The 18567-nt window shown below is 44.4% G+C and overlaps 1 protein-coding gene across 1 annotated transcript in view; it reads left to right on the forward strand.

The window, feature by feature from the left end:
* ATCHR12 (SNF2/Brahma-type chromatin-remodeling protein CHR12) overlaps nucleotides 1-11037 on the forward strand; it is an 82599-nt gene extending 71562 nt beyond the window's left edge. The window contains exons 11-14 of the mRNA XM_087397341.1: nucleotides 8469-8676; nucleotides 8882-9035; nucleotides 9270-9878; nucleotides 9983-11037. Coding sequence (XP_087253467.1) covers nucleotides 8469-8676; nucleotides 8882-9035; nucleotides 9270-9878; nucleotides 9983-10827 — 1816 coding nt within the window. The 3' untranslated portion in view covers nucleotides 10828-11037. The remainder of the gene's footprint in view (nucleotides 1-8468; nucleotides 8677-8881; nucleotides 9036-9269; nucleotides 9879-9982) is intronic.
* Nucleotides 11038-18567: the final 7530 nt, after the last annotated feature.

Below are 18567 nucleotides of genomic sequence, written 5' to 3' on the forward strand. Positions count from 1 at the left end.
AAGCTCCATTTAATTGATCCAGGACATCATCAATGCGCGGAATAGGGAATCTATTCTTGATGGTCATTTTGTTCGGTGCACGATAATCGACGCACATACGGAATGAACCATCTTTCTTCTGTACTAATAGTACAGGGGAACAAAAAGGAGACGAGCTGGGCTGAATCAACCCTTTGGACAGCAAATCCTGTACCTGAGCCATAATCTCCTCTCTCTGAGTCGCACTGACTCTATAAGGTGGTCTGTTTGGTGGCTCACTACCAGGCATTAACTCTATTTGATGATCTTCTGGTCTCTCTGGGGGTAACTCCCCTAGCAAAGCATCAGAAAAGCAATCTTTAAAGTTTATAAGAAACTGAAACTTATCTTTGTCTGCATCATTCATTTCAGCATGCATATCATTCTCTTTTTCTTTTACAAAAACCATGTACGCAGAAATTGCAGACTTTATTGCTTTACCACACGTAACATCAGATACAATGGGGATAGTCTCCTCTTTATTCCTGGCAATTAAACGCTGATTTCTCCCCCTATGCACAAACTCCAGTACTCTTTCAGGAAGAGTCAACTTCACTGCCTTGCGATGAAACCAAGGCATTCCCAAGACTATATCATGATGTTTCAGTGGAGAAATGAAGAAGTCTTCGTGATCCACATAACTCTGAACATGAAGACGGAGCTTCCCTATCAAGGGAGTAACTGGCACAGGATTCCCACAGAACATCTGATCGGCATCCAAGGCCCTGCCTAACTCCTCTGTCTTTATTCCCAGCCTCATAGCTAGATCCTCTGATATGAAATTATCAGTAGTCCCTGGATCAAATAAAATTAGTGCTTGCTGGTCTCTAACTTTGCCCCATGATAGCAGTAATTCTCTTTCTTCTGGGTTTGAAGCATGACCCAATATGTCAGGAATTCCCCCCGCCATTGGCTTTTGCGGTCCTCGTGGCTTCTCTGCCTCTTTTCCCTTCGAAGTTGAAGGCTTTTCTGGGCACTGGGCAGCCACATGCCCCTCTTTGCCGCACCTGAAGCATTTCCCATCTCTATGGAATTCCGCTATCTGTTCAGGGGTGAATAGAGATTTGCCCTTATAAGTCTTTGAAAACTGAGTACCCCTCGGCTTCTGAGGCTGAAACCCTTTCTTTTCAGCCTTGGGGTACTCTTTCTTTTATGATTTTGAAAAATCAGTTTTCTTTTTATCAGCACGTCCTGCATGCAAGGATGGCACTGTAGATGGATCTTGTAGCGGCACAAGGCTAGCTACTGAAGCTGAATGCATAAGGTCTTGAATGTTCTTTGCCCCCAAAGCATTCACTACTGCCTGAATTCTTGGAGTGAGACCTGCTCTGTACTTTCTCATTTGGGTGCCTTTGGAGATCTTTTTGAAAGGTGCAACCTGCAAATAAGCATCCCAAAACTTTTGGTTGGACACATCCACTGTATCTCCTGCATCCATATGCAAGCTGTCCCAATCTTGAAGAACATGGTCTCTAAACTGTTTAGGCATAAACTGCTGGTAGAAGGCTTTCTTGAAGTCCTTCCACTTCCTTGGGGCTGACCCATCTGTGGTCTGTGCACTCCACCATGCACTAGCTGTTGCTGTCAAGTGCAAACTGACCATTCTTAACTTGGAGGATTCTGAAAATTTTTCTGTACCGAATGCAGCATCAAACTGCCTAATGAACTGCAATGCTTTGTCTGTATGACCATACTGTCCATTGTAGGTCATAAACTTGACAGATTTTCCTCCCTCTTTAAATTCCTTGGTCTCTTTGGAAGGCTTTCTCTTCCTAGACTTCTTGTGTTTCCTTCTTTTCCTGGATGGTTTATCTGATAAGGAGGAAGAAGACACAGAAGTTGAACTCGAGGTAGACGGTGATGGACTAGGAGATCGGTGATGATGCCTCGATCTCCTTCTGCTATGGGACCGTCTCCTATGAGATCTCTCTTTCTCAGGCTGTACACGAGAGTGTGCCTCTGGCATTGGCGCATCATATACTGCATTAGGCATAGCTTCTGCTTGAAACAAATGCTGAGCCCTTGGATCCCTTTTGAGATTTTCCATCTCTTGTATACGAGTGCGTACCATCTGTTCAAATTCTTGTTGAGTTTGCGGCACACTTCTCTGTCTTGGATGTACATCCCTATCTTGTGAATCCCACTGGATAGGTGATTGATCCATATTCTGAGATCTGCAAATTTCTCACACCGTGTAGGTAGCTGATGCACAACTACCTTTGCTTTTCCAACAGAAAAATACCTCAACAAGAGGTGTTTTGCATTCACAATCTATGCCAGTACTGGCTATCAATTCAAGGCATAAACCCACACAGTTGCCAAAGCATCAACAACTATATTGCCCTTTTCTGGCTGCTGCAGATGGCTTCAAAAGGCATCTGTTTTTCCCTCTTTTCACTGCTCAAAGGCATGCATACTCTTTTTCTGCAAATCTCTGATTTCTCTGCTTTTCTCTGCTTTTCTGCTGCTTTTCTGACAATAGAAGTCTACTTTCTCTGTTTTCTCTGTTTTCTCTGCTTTTCTGCTGCTTTTCTGACAGTAAAAGTCTGACAGATAAGTGAAAATTGCTAGCAGAAACAGTCTCTGCAACTGTTTGTTTGTTTTTTTTTAAAAAGAACAGTAACCAGATGGAGTAACTGGCTAGTTACTCTAACCAGACTGACTGGTTCTGGTCTGGTTAGTCTGCAACTGGACTAACTAGACTGGTCACAGTCTGGTTACAGTGACCAGACTAGACTGGTTGGGTCAACTAACTGGACCTCTAACCAGTCCAGTACCAATGTTGAGTTAGATTAACCCCTGGTCAGCCATGTCAGCATCCATGTCACCTGTCAGAATGCCAGGTCATCCCTGCATGTGGGTCTGCCACATCAGCTGACACGTGTCAGAATGACACATCAGCACTGTTCTGTGCACTGCCACGTGTCTTTTCGCCACATCATCCCGCACGTGTGGACGCCTAGCCACGTCATCTGCCCTGCTGGCTGCCACGTCATCATGCCTGCTTGTCTGTGTGCCACGTATACACCCTGGCTGAACACCTGGCCACGTCAGCAAGAGCCTAAGGTTCCAAACCTTGGCTATGAATTGGTCGACGTCGCGCGTCACTCGCTCGAGCAAATGGCTAAGGGCTATGCGAGACGCCGGTGCGTGATGATCTCCGAAGAGCCTGCCTCCACAATAATGATCTGCTCACAGTGAGACTTGCATACGAGACCACGTCAGCGTCATAGGCCCAAATTTATCTTCACGTGCTCACTTTCTCTGATTCACATTGACGCTTCTTCTGTGCCAATATTTCGTTCAGCTGGACAACGCAACTGTGTGTCCACAGGCTTCCTTGCTTGTAAAAACTGGGTGTGTCTGGTCGCTGGTGGAAAAGATATGACAGCCAATCATCCGCTACCAACAATCCACACCTACGTGAGAATTCACGGACTCTTTCAGGCTGCCGTCACACGAGAAAGCTTCGGTCAATACGGTGGAGAGCGTCACCCATCCGTGGTCACATGGCTTCATTCTCACCATTCTCAGACCGGGACTTTCACCCGTACCAGCACTTACCAGCAAGTCTTCTCCCTCTACGTAAAGGCGTCACACGTTCATACTTTCTTCTTCAGATCGTCACTATCATGAAAGACAGTGAGCCAATGCTCTGATACCAATAAAACCGACTCGCTCATAAAAGACAGCAATTACAGCTCATAAAAGACAGTAATTATACTTTCATAAGCTCTCCCTCACTCCCTCTCTGTGTAGATGCACTAGGGCCCAGGACAAAACGTCGGGCTGGACCCCCCCGAAGGTTTTTATTCATGAGAGAGAATCTGTTACAAAAGTTCAGTGTAGAGCTGTCTGGTAACCTCCCCTTTCAAAACGTGAAAAATCCCCTTTATTACAAGAGCTTCAAGCTCATTTCAAATTGGCAACATGCCACTTGTCCGAAATCTAGACTAAGTCCTATTACATGCCACTAAGGGCCATTCTGGAGTCTTCAAAGCACTCGGTCACACGAACCGCCTCTTAGATGCTTGTCAGGCTCCCGTAGCGCTTAGGAAAAATAATTCTTCCTAGTACCTGCAACAATTAATTAAAGCGCACCACCATGGCACCCATTAACTGTTAGCGCTTTGCATGCAAATAACACACTGTGGACTAATTCTAGTCACGGTGGGCGTCTCCACTGAACACATGTGCACGTCTAAACAAATATATAAAAAAATATATATATTTATTCTCTGGTTGACCGGAGTCAACACTCTTGATTATAATTAAGGAGCTTTGACCAAGGGTCGAGGCGCCTTAATTATAGCCAAGTCTCTCGAACCGAAGTTGGCACATCTTGGTTAACCGGGGTTAACCCTCTTGGCGCATGCCAAGTCTTGTTGACCGAAGTCAACACTCTCTGACCGTAGTCAGCTCTGTGGTTCTCTGGTTAACCACAGTTAACCCTCTTGGTAATAAACCAAGTCTCCTTGACCGAAGTCAGGTTTACTTGACTAGAGTCAAGTATCTTTGACCGTAGTCAATCCTTTGACCATTAAAATAACCCTTTGACCATAATTAACACATATAAAACTCTTTAATTATGATCAAATAAATGGTCAACTGTACTTTGACTTAGGATATTCACATTGTGGTGACAGGAGACCCTCTGCTAAGGAAGATAACAGTGCCACGTGATCTGCGTATAACAAAATCACAAAAGGATTGTAGTGCATCTAGGTGTCTTTGGAGACCCTCTGCTAAGGAAGATAACAGCGCCACATCATCTGCGTATAACAAAATCTGAATTAGAGTGCTAGCGAGAGAGCATCCCTCCCCTCAGTGTCTACATAACTATAGCTCATCAATGTAGAGGCCAAACAGGGTTGGTGATAAAGGAAACCCTTGTTTAACCCCAATAGTACTCGTGATCTCATCTATCCACCCATACCCTATCCGAACTCTGCCTGAAACCCTCTCATAAAGTGCCATGACAGCTCAAATGATCTCCTAGTTATAACTTAAGTCTTGCAGACACCTGATGAGGTAGGCTCTCAGAACTGTATCAAAGGCTTTGCGGGAATCCACAAAGCAGTAATAAACCCTCTGTTTTCGGGCCCTCGCCTCCTCAATGATACATCTGATTGTGAGTATGTGATCCATGGTCACATGATCACGTCGAAATCCAGACTGTCCATCTGCTCTAAGTCCCTGCATCTCTTCGAATCAACCAACCTCAAAATCAAGCACTGATGCATAAATCTTAGACACGACATGTCTGATCATAATGGTCCTGTAGTTCTCTGAACTCATGGGATCCCCTGCCTTGTGGATGGGTGAAATAGTGTTAACAATCTAGGTGTGTGGGAACCCTAGACAAATAGCTTCATTAAAAGGCTTTGCTAAGATCGGGGCTAGGAGATTAATCCCATATGCAATGAATTCAATGCATAAGCCGTCATGATCTTTGGCTTGGCCATTATGAAGTTTCATCACGGCATCCTTCACACCTCCCTAGTAAAGAGTGTGCAGGATGTGGGGCGGGATATGTGTGAGAGGTCAAGAGCTGGTTGATTTGGGATATCATAAAGCGTGCGTGCATAATTATGCTAGACTTGAGTGTCAGTGAGTGGTGTGTTAGGAAACATGGTGAAGGGAGAGAGAGAGAGAGTTTTAGGGTGTGAGGAAATAATGTTTCAATGAAGACCTAATGAAAGGCTCTCATTCATTCACCAAGTGTGACAAGAATTACCAAAGAAGTTCTCAAGGCGATCCCAAATCCTTAGCAGTTGACTTGAAGTCCACATGATGAATGAGAGAGTCGGCCAAGCAAAGACCAATAAGAGCAATGGCCCTGGCATTCTGCTGCTTCCATAATTTGCGTTGTTGCTGATCAGTTGTCTCAAGACGCTCTTCCTCAACAACATCCCAAACTCCTTCATGCATCAGCAATAGTTGCATCTTGGTTTGCCACGTGGGAAAGCCTTCCCCCTTGAACTTCTCCATGAGTAGGGAACTTGAAGAGAAGGTAGTCATGATGAAAGAGGGCTTCCAGAAGGCGTGCAATAAGCTGAGGAGACCAGCAAGTATGGCGGCTGGCAGAAGGCTCCAGAACACGAGCAGTCCTCACGTGGACAAGTCGGCTGATGAAATGGTCTTAGAGATTGCTGGAGCAGCTGGTCGAAGGCTGAAACCACTCAAAAACCTCCACAGGCAGGTCTGAAAGCAAAGTCGGCTGAAGTAATGCAGCTGTAGAAGCCTGTAGCAGAAATTCGATGGCTTGGTCTACTCTGAAATGCACACAGCAGCACTTGGAGAGGCTGGAAAAGCTCCGAATTGAAGACCCTGACCTCCACGCACCACTTGGAGAGGCTGGAAAAGCTTGGAAATGTGCAGGGCTGAGGCAGCTGCAGGAAGAAAGGTGTTGTCTATGATGCTCAAGCTGCTGAGAGGAAGTCGGCTGTGGGGCTGGAGTTGCTTGGAGGTGCCGACCAGGATGGAAAGATGGCAGCAGCAGCAGGAAATGACCCGACCAGCAGCAGGTAGAGAGGCTGTCAAGACCACCTGGGAATGAAGGTAGCTGGCTGCTATGCAAAAAATAAGAGGTGAAACAGAGGCAAATGAAGGGCAGCCTGTGACGCAGAAACCCTAGGTGGGATGAGCCAGCAAAGAGAAGGCAGCAGAGGCGAAAATAGGGCAGCTGCGCAGATTTAGGGTTTCGAATTAGGGTTAGGGTTGAGTCTAGGATGATGTGGCAGCTATGGCTATGGTAGGGCTAAGTGGGTCTGATACCATGTTAGAAAACATGGTGAAGGGAGAGAGAGAGAGAGTTAGGGTGTGAGGAAATAATGCTCCAATGAAGGCATAATGAAAGGCTCTCATTCATTCATTCAAGTGTGACAAGACAAGTGAAGTACAAGCCTTATATAGGCTACTCACTCACACACTAGCACCTAGTGCATATGGGATAAGTCCCATGATGACACGTGGCACTCACACAAGACTCACACATAGACTAGTACTAGATCACCTAGTACTACACATCAACACTTCGCATTACCACACTCTTTGGCTATGATATCTCCAACATGGTGAAGGGGACCACCCTTTTAGGAATCTTCACCAAAAGTCCTTAAGAGTTGTTACTAAACATAATATCCAGTAGTTCCTCCTCATTTCGGCAGCCGAAATCCAGCTTCTTCCTCTTTACCAATTGACGGTACTCATGTAGCGTCTCTGGTTCGTTCGGGAGGTGGTTTTTGGTTTCAAATCTAAGTTGACAGCATAAAGCCTTGCACTCATCATTGTACCAGCTATTACAAGGGATGGTCCTAGGTGGTGGTGGACGAGTGGAGCGAGTAGTGTAAGGGAAAGCGTGAAGGACAGCCTCGTGTAGTGAGCGGGTGACCAGAGCAGCATGATCCTCTAGTAAGGGTATAAAGTCAATATATGTGAGAAGTATGTAAAGGCGAGCTGAATATATAGGCGAGAGGCTGTGGTTGAAATGCATGTCACCATTGCACGAACCTAAAACATACTCAAGGAGTGTTCTTGAGGGATAAAGCATCCCTGGAACTAGAATAAAAAGAGTTTTTTTTTTGCTCGGCGTTCACTACTTGCATCTGGATATTTAGTATTTGAGTTCCTTCCTCTCATGGACCTCCTCCTGCTGTATAGTCATGGCCCTAGACTCTTGCAGTGAACCTAAGAGCAGCCCACAATTGCCCAATTTTGCTCAATGCATCAAAATGTATCACTCTCGAAGCAGCATGCACCTGACTTAGTATGTGTCATGTCCCTAAAGCCACCTGACATGAAGATTGTATCATCTGCCTCATCTGTGCATGTACGTTCTGCTGGCATTGTGGATATGTTTGGATGTTGTAGCAGATGCCTATGTTAATACCCACCCTGTGTAGCGGAGGCCACCTATGTTACTATATTGTTATATCCATTTTCGAGTTTCAACTGTGAATCATCATTGTTGCTTGCTTAAATTTTCATGCCTGGAATTGTGATTTTTAATTTATGTTTATGAAGGTGGATCCCTAACATTATTAAAATGAGGGGGTTATTTTATGGCACGCATTTGTTTTAGCACCACCCCTGATAAAGACGTTTTAAAATGTTTTTTGACAAAAACGTTTTCTGTTTGCTACGTTTGCTTGCAACTAAGGGCGTGCTATTTATTTCTACTTGCAATAGGCTCTTGGGTCATGCACAGGGCGCTGTTTCTCTCTAATAGCCTCTTGCTTTCTCATTGTTTGCTAATTATATATGTAATAACTCTGTATACTCTTTGTTGGCTCACATAATTGTTGTTCACAGCTTTATTTTTTGATAGGCTGAAAAGTTCTGTAGGGGATGATCCCACTTGAAATTACTGCTTGTTTGTCCTCACGCGTGTCACTGTTTTTTGAAGATGGAAACTGTAATGGTTAATGAGCCTTTATGCTCTTTGATAGGTATCATATCCGGCGAAGGCTTCTTTTGACAGGGACACCAATACAGAACAGTCTTCAAGAGCTTTGGTCTTTGCTGAACTTTCTGCTGCCTGCAATATTCAATTCCTGTGCAAATTTTGAAGAATGGTTTAATGCACCGTTTGCGGATCCTTCGGAAGTGTCTCTCACAGAGGAAGAACAGCTTCTTATCATTCGTCGTCTCCATCAGGTTGAAATTTTGTTTGTTCTGCATGTGCAGAACTTGCTATCTGTTTATTTCTCTTGTAATACAGGTGCACGCACACATGAACCTTTACACAGTTCTAGTCTTGAAAAGCATGCAGTCTATAGACTTTGATTGATTTATTAAGAAGTTATATGGACTTAAAAGGAAGTTTTAGAATTCATGTTTTTGAAGGAAAATGTTTAATCAGGTGATCAGGCCTTTTCTTCTGAGGAGGAAGAAAGCTGAAGTCGAGAAGTTTTTGCCAAGCAAGATTCAAGTAATTTTGAAGTGTGATTTATCAGCCTGGCAACGAGTCTACTACCAACAAATAACTGAATCTGGCCGTGTTGGACTTGACTCTGGTAAGTGATGGAGCTTTTATGATTCAAAACCAGTATTGGCTACCTAAAGAATTTGAAATTTGTGCTCTCGACTCTGGTAAGTTTGAGTTTTTATGATTCAAATCCAGTTTTGGCTAGCTAAAGAATTTGATACGCATGCTGGGGGGTGTGTATTAGTTCGTCCTAGGTATAGATCATCTTTGATGTTACTAGCCAGGCATTAATGTCCAAACTGACATCTACAGAGTGCTTCAGGCACAGGTAAATCAAAGGGCCTGCTCAATACAGCAATGCAGCTTAGGAAGTGTTGCAATCATCCTTATCTGTTCTTAGAAGGTGGTGATTACACCCTACGCCATAGACATGAGATAATTAGAGCCTCAGGAAAGTTTGAACTACTAGACCGTCTATTACCAAAGCTACAAAAGGCAGGCCATAGGGTGCTACTTTTCTCTCAAATGACACGGCTTATGGACATTTTGGAGATCTACTTGAGTCTACAATCCTTCAAGTATATGCGATTGGATGGAACAACAAAGACAGAGGAGCGTGGAACACTGCTTTCAAAATTCAATGCCCCTGATTCTCCCTACTTCATGTTCCTTCTCAGTACACGAGCAGGCGGCCTTGGTTTGAATTTGCAAACGGCAGATACGGTAATCTTGTTTGACAGTGATTGGAATCCTCAAATGGATCAGCAGGCAGAAGATAGGGCTCATCGTATAGGGCAGAAGAAAGAAGTTCGTGTGTTCGTGTTGGTCAGTGTTGGGTCTATTGAAGAGGAAATTCTTGAACGTGCTAAGTCTAAGATGGGGATTGATGCTAAAGTTATTCAAGCAGGGCTGTTCAACACCACGTCCACAGGTAATTTAGAAGCCCTTGTTTTGCCTTATCCTTTATCTTGTGAGTGCTTGTTGTAATTGGATTAATTTCTGCTGAGACCATGTGCATGCTGAAATTATCCGCAGCGCAAGAAAGGCGAGAAATGCTAGAGCAGATCATGCGCCGGGGCGCAGATTCATTAGGCACTGATGTTCCTAGTGAGAGAGAAATCAATCGTCTTGCTGCAAGAAGTGAAGAGGAATTTTGGTTGTTTGAAAAGATGGATGAAGAGAGGAGGACGAAGGAAGGATACAAGTCCAGATTGATGGAAGAGCATGAGATCCCCGATTGGGTGTTTCTGCTTCCTGACAGCTCGAACACTGTGCTGGGTGATGGAAAGCTTGTAAGTGGCCAGGTTCCTGGCAAACGGCGAAGGAAGGAGGTCCTCTATACTGACGTATTGAGTGATTCCCAGTGGCTAAAAGCAGTCGAAGATGGGGAGGATGTTATGGAGGCTGTGAAGACAGAATTATCTAAAAGGGTAAGGAAGGATTTACAGCCTGTATATACAATTGAGCAGGGTGTTAATGGTGAACATCTTGAGAATGCATCCCCTGTGGATGTGGGAACATCTTATGGGGAGGCGCAAATGATTCAGGATACACAGTTGAGCCGAAAAAGGAAAGCTATGGTGCAGTTGGACAGTATGGAATCGTTTGATGAGCCAAGTGTTTCTATGCAAGTAGAGGAGAGGGCAACGAAAAAGCTTCAAGTTCTGAAGTTCAAGCACCCAAAGAAACCGGTAATGGCTGATGAGGCACCATCAATATCTTTGCCTGCATATGAAGCGCATGCCTTCAATGCAGAACACACAGTGAATTGGAAAGGTTTAAGAAGAAAAAGGAGTGGTCATGGTAATCATACTATAAATGATGATTATGGGCAGAGTTCTTCAACAGGAGGAACCAAAGATTACAATGAAGATTATTGATTTTATATTTGCTGTATTGACCCATGTTTACTTGGCCCTGGTGGTTGGTCTTACCTCGTGAGGTAACAGCAGCCAAATTGCTGCTTGTACATGTATGTAGTAGTAGATCAACCGTCATCAATTGATGCCTGAAGGAAATTTTTTGTACAAGGTGATGTCTGCAAGGTGGCCATTGCTGAAATTCTCTCGCTCTCTTTGTCTCTGCCTCTCAGAAGCCTGCCTTCTAAGGTGAATTGTAGCCTTTCGTGGAGTCTGTTCTATTTTACTAGTACTCTGTTGACACTAATGGGATTTCAGCAATTATCTAAAAATCTATCCTTAAATGTCAACTATATTTGGCAGCATGCAAAAGATGCTGTGAATGACAGGGTGCTTCTCTCTCTAAATAGATCTACAATTGTGTCCCTTGGTTTTGAAAATAGAGAGACCATGAATTTGCAAGCTTTACCGCCCTTTGGCAGTCCCCTTGCCAAGGCTTCTTCACCTCCATCACCTGCACCTCCGTAGTTGGGACTCTGCAGTAACATAAAGCTTCCTCTATTACCTCCAATTTGTACTGATACAACTTTCAAATGTGGTTATGTTAGAATGGGGTTGGAGTTCATCTCCCAAATTCTCTGCAAGCACTTGGTCATTGCTAAGGATGTGCTCTACACCCTTGTTTCCTTTCTTTGTAAAGGGCATGATGTGCAGGCAAACAACTTGCACAAGAACATGAAAAACATACTAAGGGCTCATTAAAATGAACACCAAAACATGTGTTGGGCCAAGCATATGTTCTCTTGGTCAAGTGGCCCTTTGTAGACCCATGGCAAGATTGTATTCTACAATATTCTTGAACCTGCATATTTTGGACCGTTGTGTGCGGTACCCATCATCTACAAGGCGGAAAGCACTCTGGAGCAAATTTTAGTTTGTATAGTTCCATTGTGGTAGTCCTTCCTCCACCACCATCTAGAGACAAAAAAGGAAAGCTTGCAAACGATGTCAATACAATAAGTCTTGGTTTTCTCATTGATGTTTCCACGGTTGTACAATGATTCCGGATAGAGCTCCATAATTCTAGGAGGGGCTTCTTAGACATTCCTTCTACCAAGTCGTAAAAATCAAGGTTAAATTTGTATGAACATAAACATAAACATAAAAAGTGAAAAGATGAACTCCCAACTGGCCTAATAAGCAACAAGCAATGTGATCACAGTAAGTGATTGTTACCTGTCTAACATTAAATGAAGATTACCCTGAGGAGGAATGCATTCATTATTGACTTTCTCCTTGTGAGAAGAGCGGGCAATGGACTAAGCACCCTATGTTCACATGGTTGTGTTAGGCCATAAGCAGTAGTGGCATGTTGGTGGGTGATTGGAATATGTGATCTTACACAGAGACTTTGAAGCTCTTATCTTTTTCTTTTTTTTTTCCACAGAAAATGAGAATTCTATCAATGCTTGAAAAAAAGCCATACAAATAGCTTCTTGTAGCTGATACACAAAATGGTTGCTAGCTATAGCGAAGCTAACCTGTTTTCGGATCTCATGGCTAACTGCTTAGAGAGATTTTGAAACAGGAGCTAACAACCATGGTGGTGGTCTATACAATACCCTTTGCGGTAAAAAGGGTGTTAAAAATTTGTGCAGGCCAGGCCTTGTAGAAATACTCTCGCTTTTCGGCTGTCGCTCTTGAACTTGGAGTATCGTGCTCCTAGATGGCACACAAAGTGCAAATGGTGTCTTGCCAGATGGCTACTAGTGTGGTTGTCGGGGAGACTAATTGGCCTCCCATCACTTGGTTGCACTAAGGGACCTAAATGTTCCAAACAATAATGTTGGAAACTATCTCCCAATCGCTATCCTCTGGTACGTGCGGTGGGCGTGATCGGGTAGGTGGAGACCTGCTGTCTATGTGTCCTGTATGCCAATGAGATCGGATCAATCGAGAAGGCATGTCCTCCCTCCGTGAGCCAGGCTACCATCCCTCAGATGAAGTCCCTCATCATCCTCTGCGTGTTAGCCACAATCCCAAGGGAGGCCAACCATATCCGTTGTGCTGCCGGGCATCCCCATAGGCAGTGGGGAATCGTCTCCATAACTCCTCCCGCACAGCAAATGCATCTGCCATCCACCCGCATTTAGGGGCCAATCGGCAGACCCCTGTGAGCCATCAATTGAAAAGAATAGGAAATCTTGCGCGGGCGTAAGCTCGTCCAAAGGCGAGGCTAGAACCGGGAAATAACCTCTCTCGGGATGTCATGCTCCAGCCAATGGCATTCCCTTGAGGGGTTGCACACTGGTGCCTCGAGCTGTAAGCACCACACAATTCGAGTTGTGTAATAAAAGAAGGGGACCTCCACCCAATCTGATTGCCCTATGTGGGTTGGCCAAAACCACTCTCATGGATTTCAGTGGATATCGCATAAGTGTCTACCCTCCTAAAGCCACAGTCGCAACACTGCTCCCTCCGGGGTCGACAAGACTATGGTGGGGTCAATGTACTAGGTCTCGCCCAAACAGCCCACTATTCTGACACTCTTACTACTCTAGACCCTCCACCATCTTTGTCTCATCATCCACCTTTGTCTCTGCCTATAATGAGCCTCTCGGTCCCACCCTATAAAACTGGGAATGGCAAGATCTAAGAGACTCCCGAAAGAAACGTATCATGAGGGGTACCCTTGTTCGTGAGCATAGTCCTGACCAGCAGTGCGGGGTCCACGGGCTTCGTAATCCATCCAACCATGAATCAGGGATCGTTGTCTCGATCTCCACCATCCGGGCACTTACCCCGCTCAGATGAGAGAGGGCTTGCCTACAGACCTTTGCCTCTCTCGAAAGCCGCCTCCAAGACTCAAAGGATCTAGCTAGTCCACTGTCCCACTGTGGCCACCCAATATGAGTCCTCTAACCAAGCATGTGTCCCTTTGAGTCTCTGACCTTTGGGTGCCATATGAGCAGTTGTCTCTCAAACCTCTCTTCATGACGGTCTGGCTCCAATGAGTCCCCTCACCAATCTTTGCCACAACTTGTAGACACTCCTTATCAATGGAGTGCCCTTCCCTTTGCCCTTCCCTTTGAAAGGAGCCTTGGTAAAGATCCACCGATATGACTGCTGCCACTGACCTCCTGTATGAGGAGTATTCCTGAGTCACTCCCTCGCTAAAGGAGGAGCTTCCAGGGTTCCGCACCTAGAGTGAGACCTCTCACCACCAACTTGCCTAGTAGGGCTCTACTCTGCATCTTAGGATCAATAATGCCCAATCCACCTTGCTCCTGTGGCATAATCACTGTCTGCCAAGCCACCTTGGCTCTAGTGTTGCGCGTTCCATTTGATCCTGCCCATAGACAATTCCGTACGAAGTGTCGTAAATACCCCATGTAGCCCTTATGGAAACACCAAGAAGAGGCGATATACCAGGTCGTGGCAAGGACCTGGTTGACCACCAACTCTCTACCTACAACAAGCGAGAGTTTGGCAAAGTTCCAGTACAAGATATGCCAAACGCTCTCTAGGACTGGACTAAACTATTGCTCTGTTGAAATATCAATGCCAACCTGGTAGCCTAGGCACCTCGCCGTCTCTCCTCTCGAGATCCACCGAAATCCAAAATCAGCTCCCAAGTCTCGAACATCCTGGATCTCCTCTAGACATGTTAAGAAACCAACAGATTTGGTCCATTTCATGCGGGCTCCGGAAGCCTCGTAATAAATGGATAGGGCTCCCCTAACCCTCTCTAGACTGGATGCTGAGCCCTCCAGATAAAGAGTATCATCTGTAAACTCCAAGTCTAGGAGCTCCTCCTGCTGGATCAGAAGCATCATCCGCGTAAGGCCAAGTGCTTGAGAGCACAAAAAATAACCTAGGGCCTTTGCTACAACAAGAAACAGGTAGGGAGCCAAAGGATAGCCTTGTCTCACTGAACGGGAAAGAGGAAAGGCCTCTCTTGCGTGTTCCCCAATAATCACCTGGCTTGAGCCGTTTGCATAAAGAGATGAAACCTCTCTAATCCATTTCTATGAGAAGCCAAGTATCCACATGGTATTGTCCAAGGCAGACCACTCTACTCTGTCATATGCCTTCTTGAAATCCAAAAGAAGGATGGCGAGAGGCTCGACTCCTCCCTGCCAGTCCACTGCCTCTTAGAAGGTGAAGATGTTATCCAGGATGCTCTGCTCTTGGACAAACCTGTCTCTCATGGATGATTTCTGATAGGTGTGATCTCAAACACATGCTCAAGACCTTGGCCAAGATCTTGTAAGCCATGTCAAGAAAAGTGATCAGCCTCCATTGGTGAATATCTGATCTATCTCCTCCCTTCAGAATGAGGATATGCCTCTGCTCAAGGAGTGTGGGAGGGATCCGGAGTCAAAGATCTCCTAGAAGACTAACCTAAATGGAGTGGATAACCTCCTAGAAGCACCTAAAGAAGCTCGAAGTCAGGCTGTCCTAACTTCTGAGTCAGTAGGGCTTGTAAGGCCCCCTACAGCGTCTCGTCAGTGAAAGGCGCCTCCAAACGTTTGCTCAAACTCTGCATAACAACTAAGGGCACTGCTCAAGTTCTAAAATGGACCTATGATATCCCACCTGATGCTATCCAACTTGAAGCAATCTCATCATTGCAGATCCCAAAACCCCAAGAAGAGGATGAGGAGGGACTGATGGTGCAACATCTGAGGAGGATAGTGATGAGGAGAAGATGAAGGAAATAATATTCACCTTCCACATGGGTCTGAAGATGAGGGCATTGATGACGAACATGATGAGGATAGTGACTCGTTAATTGTGGCAATGATGATGATAGTGGGTTTTGAATGTCTCATCTAAATGTGTTCTTGTTTTTTGATTGCAGGTCACAGGTTTAGGGTGGGGTAAAAATTTTGCATTGTATGGTATTGTCTCGTCGCATGCTGTCGATGGGTGGCAATATGGTATTGTCTCATCGTGCATTGTAAATGTCTTCTGTTTAGGGTTTGGGCTTTGAAGATTTGATTCTTCCTTGTCACCATCGCATAGGCCTCTAGGTGGTAATACCAATTGTAGTCCTCTTGACCAGGTTCATTTGCTCAAGGGCACGCCAACTGGGCATACCACTCACCATCATATGCAATAGAAGCCTATGCGATGACGTGCAGAAGAAGCATATGCAAAATGATATTTCTTGCCTTTGGTAACATTCTTTTTAGCTGACTTTTGAGATAATTTTAGAGAGAGAGAGAGAGAGAGAGAGAGAGAGAGCTGGTTATCAAAGTGCATATAATTATCCATGATTGGGTCAACTCTTTAATTTTTACGGCAATTTTTATGGAAAACACTTTATTCTTTAGCCTTAAATTTATATTTCAATGGCAAATAGACAATTCTTTTTCATTTAGGTTTTCACATTTTAATGCGAGATAGAAACCTACATATTGTTTTAGGATTGCTAGTTTGCCAATTTGGATGGAATGCACATGTAAGGATTTCCTTTGTTCAATAAACTTTAATTGCAAATGCTAAATGATTTTCCATTTAGTTAGTTTAGTTGCTATCATGTGCTCCCTCAAAAAGTTTTGGAGAAAATAATAACCTTTGGAGGAAATTTCGGCCTTGTTTTAGTTCCAAAATTGCTCAACTAGCTGTGTGGGTGATTTCGGAGGCATTTTTAGCTAATCTTATTTTGCATTTTAAAGTTGTACAAGTCAATTATGACCTATTCTAGCACATTTTAGAGAGGTAGCACTCTTTTTTATGACCTTGCTAGCTATGGAGTAAGTGCTACAATCCATTGTAGAGATTTGAATGCCTTGGGAGCTCATTTAGACGATCATACGAGGATGTCTTGGTATTTGATGTTGTTTCTAGAGGTAGTCTGTACATTGTAAAGAGGTGAAAACCATGGTCCTGGATACATCTATCCTAATCCCAACACCATATACAATGCCATTGATAGTTGGGCTTTACAAATTGGATAAATAGATCTAGTAGGCAAGTAATCTACTAGATAATAAATATGAAATTTATTGCCGCAAGGAAGAGCGTAATAGCCAGTTGATTTATGAAACAAACACTGGCATATTGGGCACAAACAATTGTTTGGGCTATCGGAGGGAAGGGGTTGCATGGCATATGGTTGAGATGGATACTGACAGATAGCTAATTGCGCCTCCACACTCGCATCTTCGATCAGTGTTGCGAATGCATCGTGGGACTCTTGTTGCAATCGTGTTGAGGTCCTCCAGGTTCTTCAACTGGGCACGTAGAGCTATAATCTCATTTTGTAGCTCCGACTCGATTGGCAGTCTTTCGGTTTCCAGGCATTGGACTTGCTCAAATCGAGCTACGTTCTCTTCACGAAGTTGTGCCACTTGTTTCTCCAGTGGCCCACGTGTACCCTCCAATGCTTTGGACAATTGTGACTGGGGGATTGTCACTTAAGTACGACCATGTGCACGCTTGTCCTTACAAGATGAGAAGTCCACTTGGATACCCCTTATGAAGTGCACGTACAAGAATTTCCCAAAGTACATCACCATTCATTATGGTGTGGTGCTTCCCATATACCTCGATATCTGCCTGGCATTTTTTCCAAATCCGTTTGTTTCGAAAATTTATTATCTTCCATCTCCCATGCTGGTCCAAAGCTTGGGTTGGGGTGCTTCCACCTGCCTCTGTTATTCTTCTACGTCTCCTCGCTTGGCTGCCTGAGGCTTCCTCTTAATCGGCCTCTAAGGGCCATATCACGAAAAGCTCTTATTTTGAGACAAGCTTGTTCACTTCTTTCCATTGCATGCCTGCAAAACCAACGCCCATGGTGTTGGTTGCTAGTTCATATGTGATAACTATTGACAAAAGACCTAAGAAATGATACATCTAATATTAGAAGTATGCAAAAATTAAAATATTAAACATAGAGACCTCCAAGATGAGCGTATAATAGTGTTTGGCACACGGATGTATGTATAATAATGTCTGGCACATGCTTAGGCGTTGCATTGGCAACCCTGCGTAGCTGCTCGAACTACAAGCGTTGATGCTTGGCACGTCAAGCCTTCGCTTAAGCTCCTCTTCAACCTCCTCTTGCATCAATGGATGCTTGCATACTTTAATGGAACCTTCTGGTACCTAGGCAGAGGAGGAGTATCCTCTCCTTGTGACATTCTCACAGGAAAGTATTGCTTGTTGTTGAGAGCAAAATGTGGATGAATGCTCGGTGTGTGACAGGGTCTGCATGCATCAAATTCAACATTTGTGAGGTAGCGATGTGTGATGTAGGATGCAAGATGTAAATTTCACATGCAATACGCTTGATGCAAGATGAAGATGTTACACATGAGACAGAGGCATTTTACAATCATCCTCAAGGTAACTGTAGGCATCTTCAAAAAATTAAATCATTTCAACAATGATCCATCCCAATGCATACGTATCTCCTAGCATGTATATTTTTCTCTTAACGCTACTTCCTATAGCTTGGGTGCAAGCCATTTCTTTTGCCCATGCTCTTTCTCTTTCCTATGAACTCACTGAGAAAAATCGACATCTGTCTCCAAAGACTTCTTCTTCAGGTGCTTGAATGCCTTTCGGCTCTTCGAGAAGTCCACAGCCATGCCCCAATCTATGATGCCTACTCGGCATCTAGACTTTCCAACAAAATCCAACAAGATCTTACTCGGGTGGGTGTAGGTCTGTGTGCATCCACCTTCCAGCGTGTAGCCCTGCTAAACCATCCACAAGGGCATGGATGATATGGAGGATATTCTCACAAAA

This window comes from Dipteris shenzhenensis, chromosome 26 (genome assembly GCF_047967505.1).
Source record: "Dipteris shenzhenensis isolate YYH24624 ecotype China chromosome 26, Dip_SZ_1.0, whole genome shotgun sequence".
Lineage (NCBI taxonomy): Eukaryota > Viridiplantae > Streptophyta > Polypodiopsida > Gleicheniales > Dipteridaceae > Dipteris > Dipteris shenzhenensis.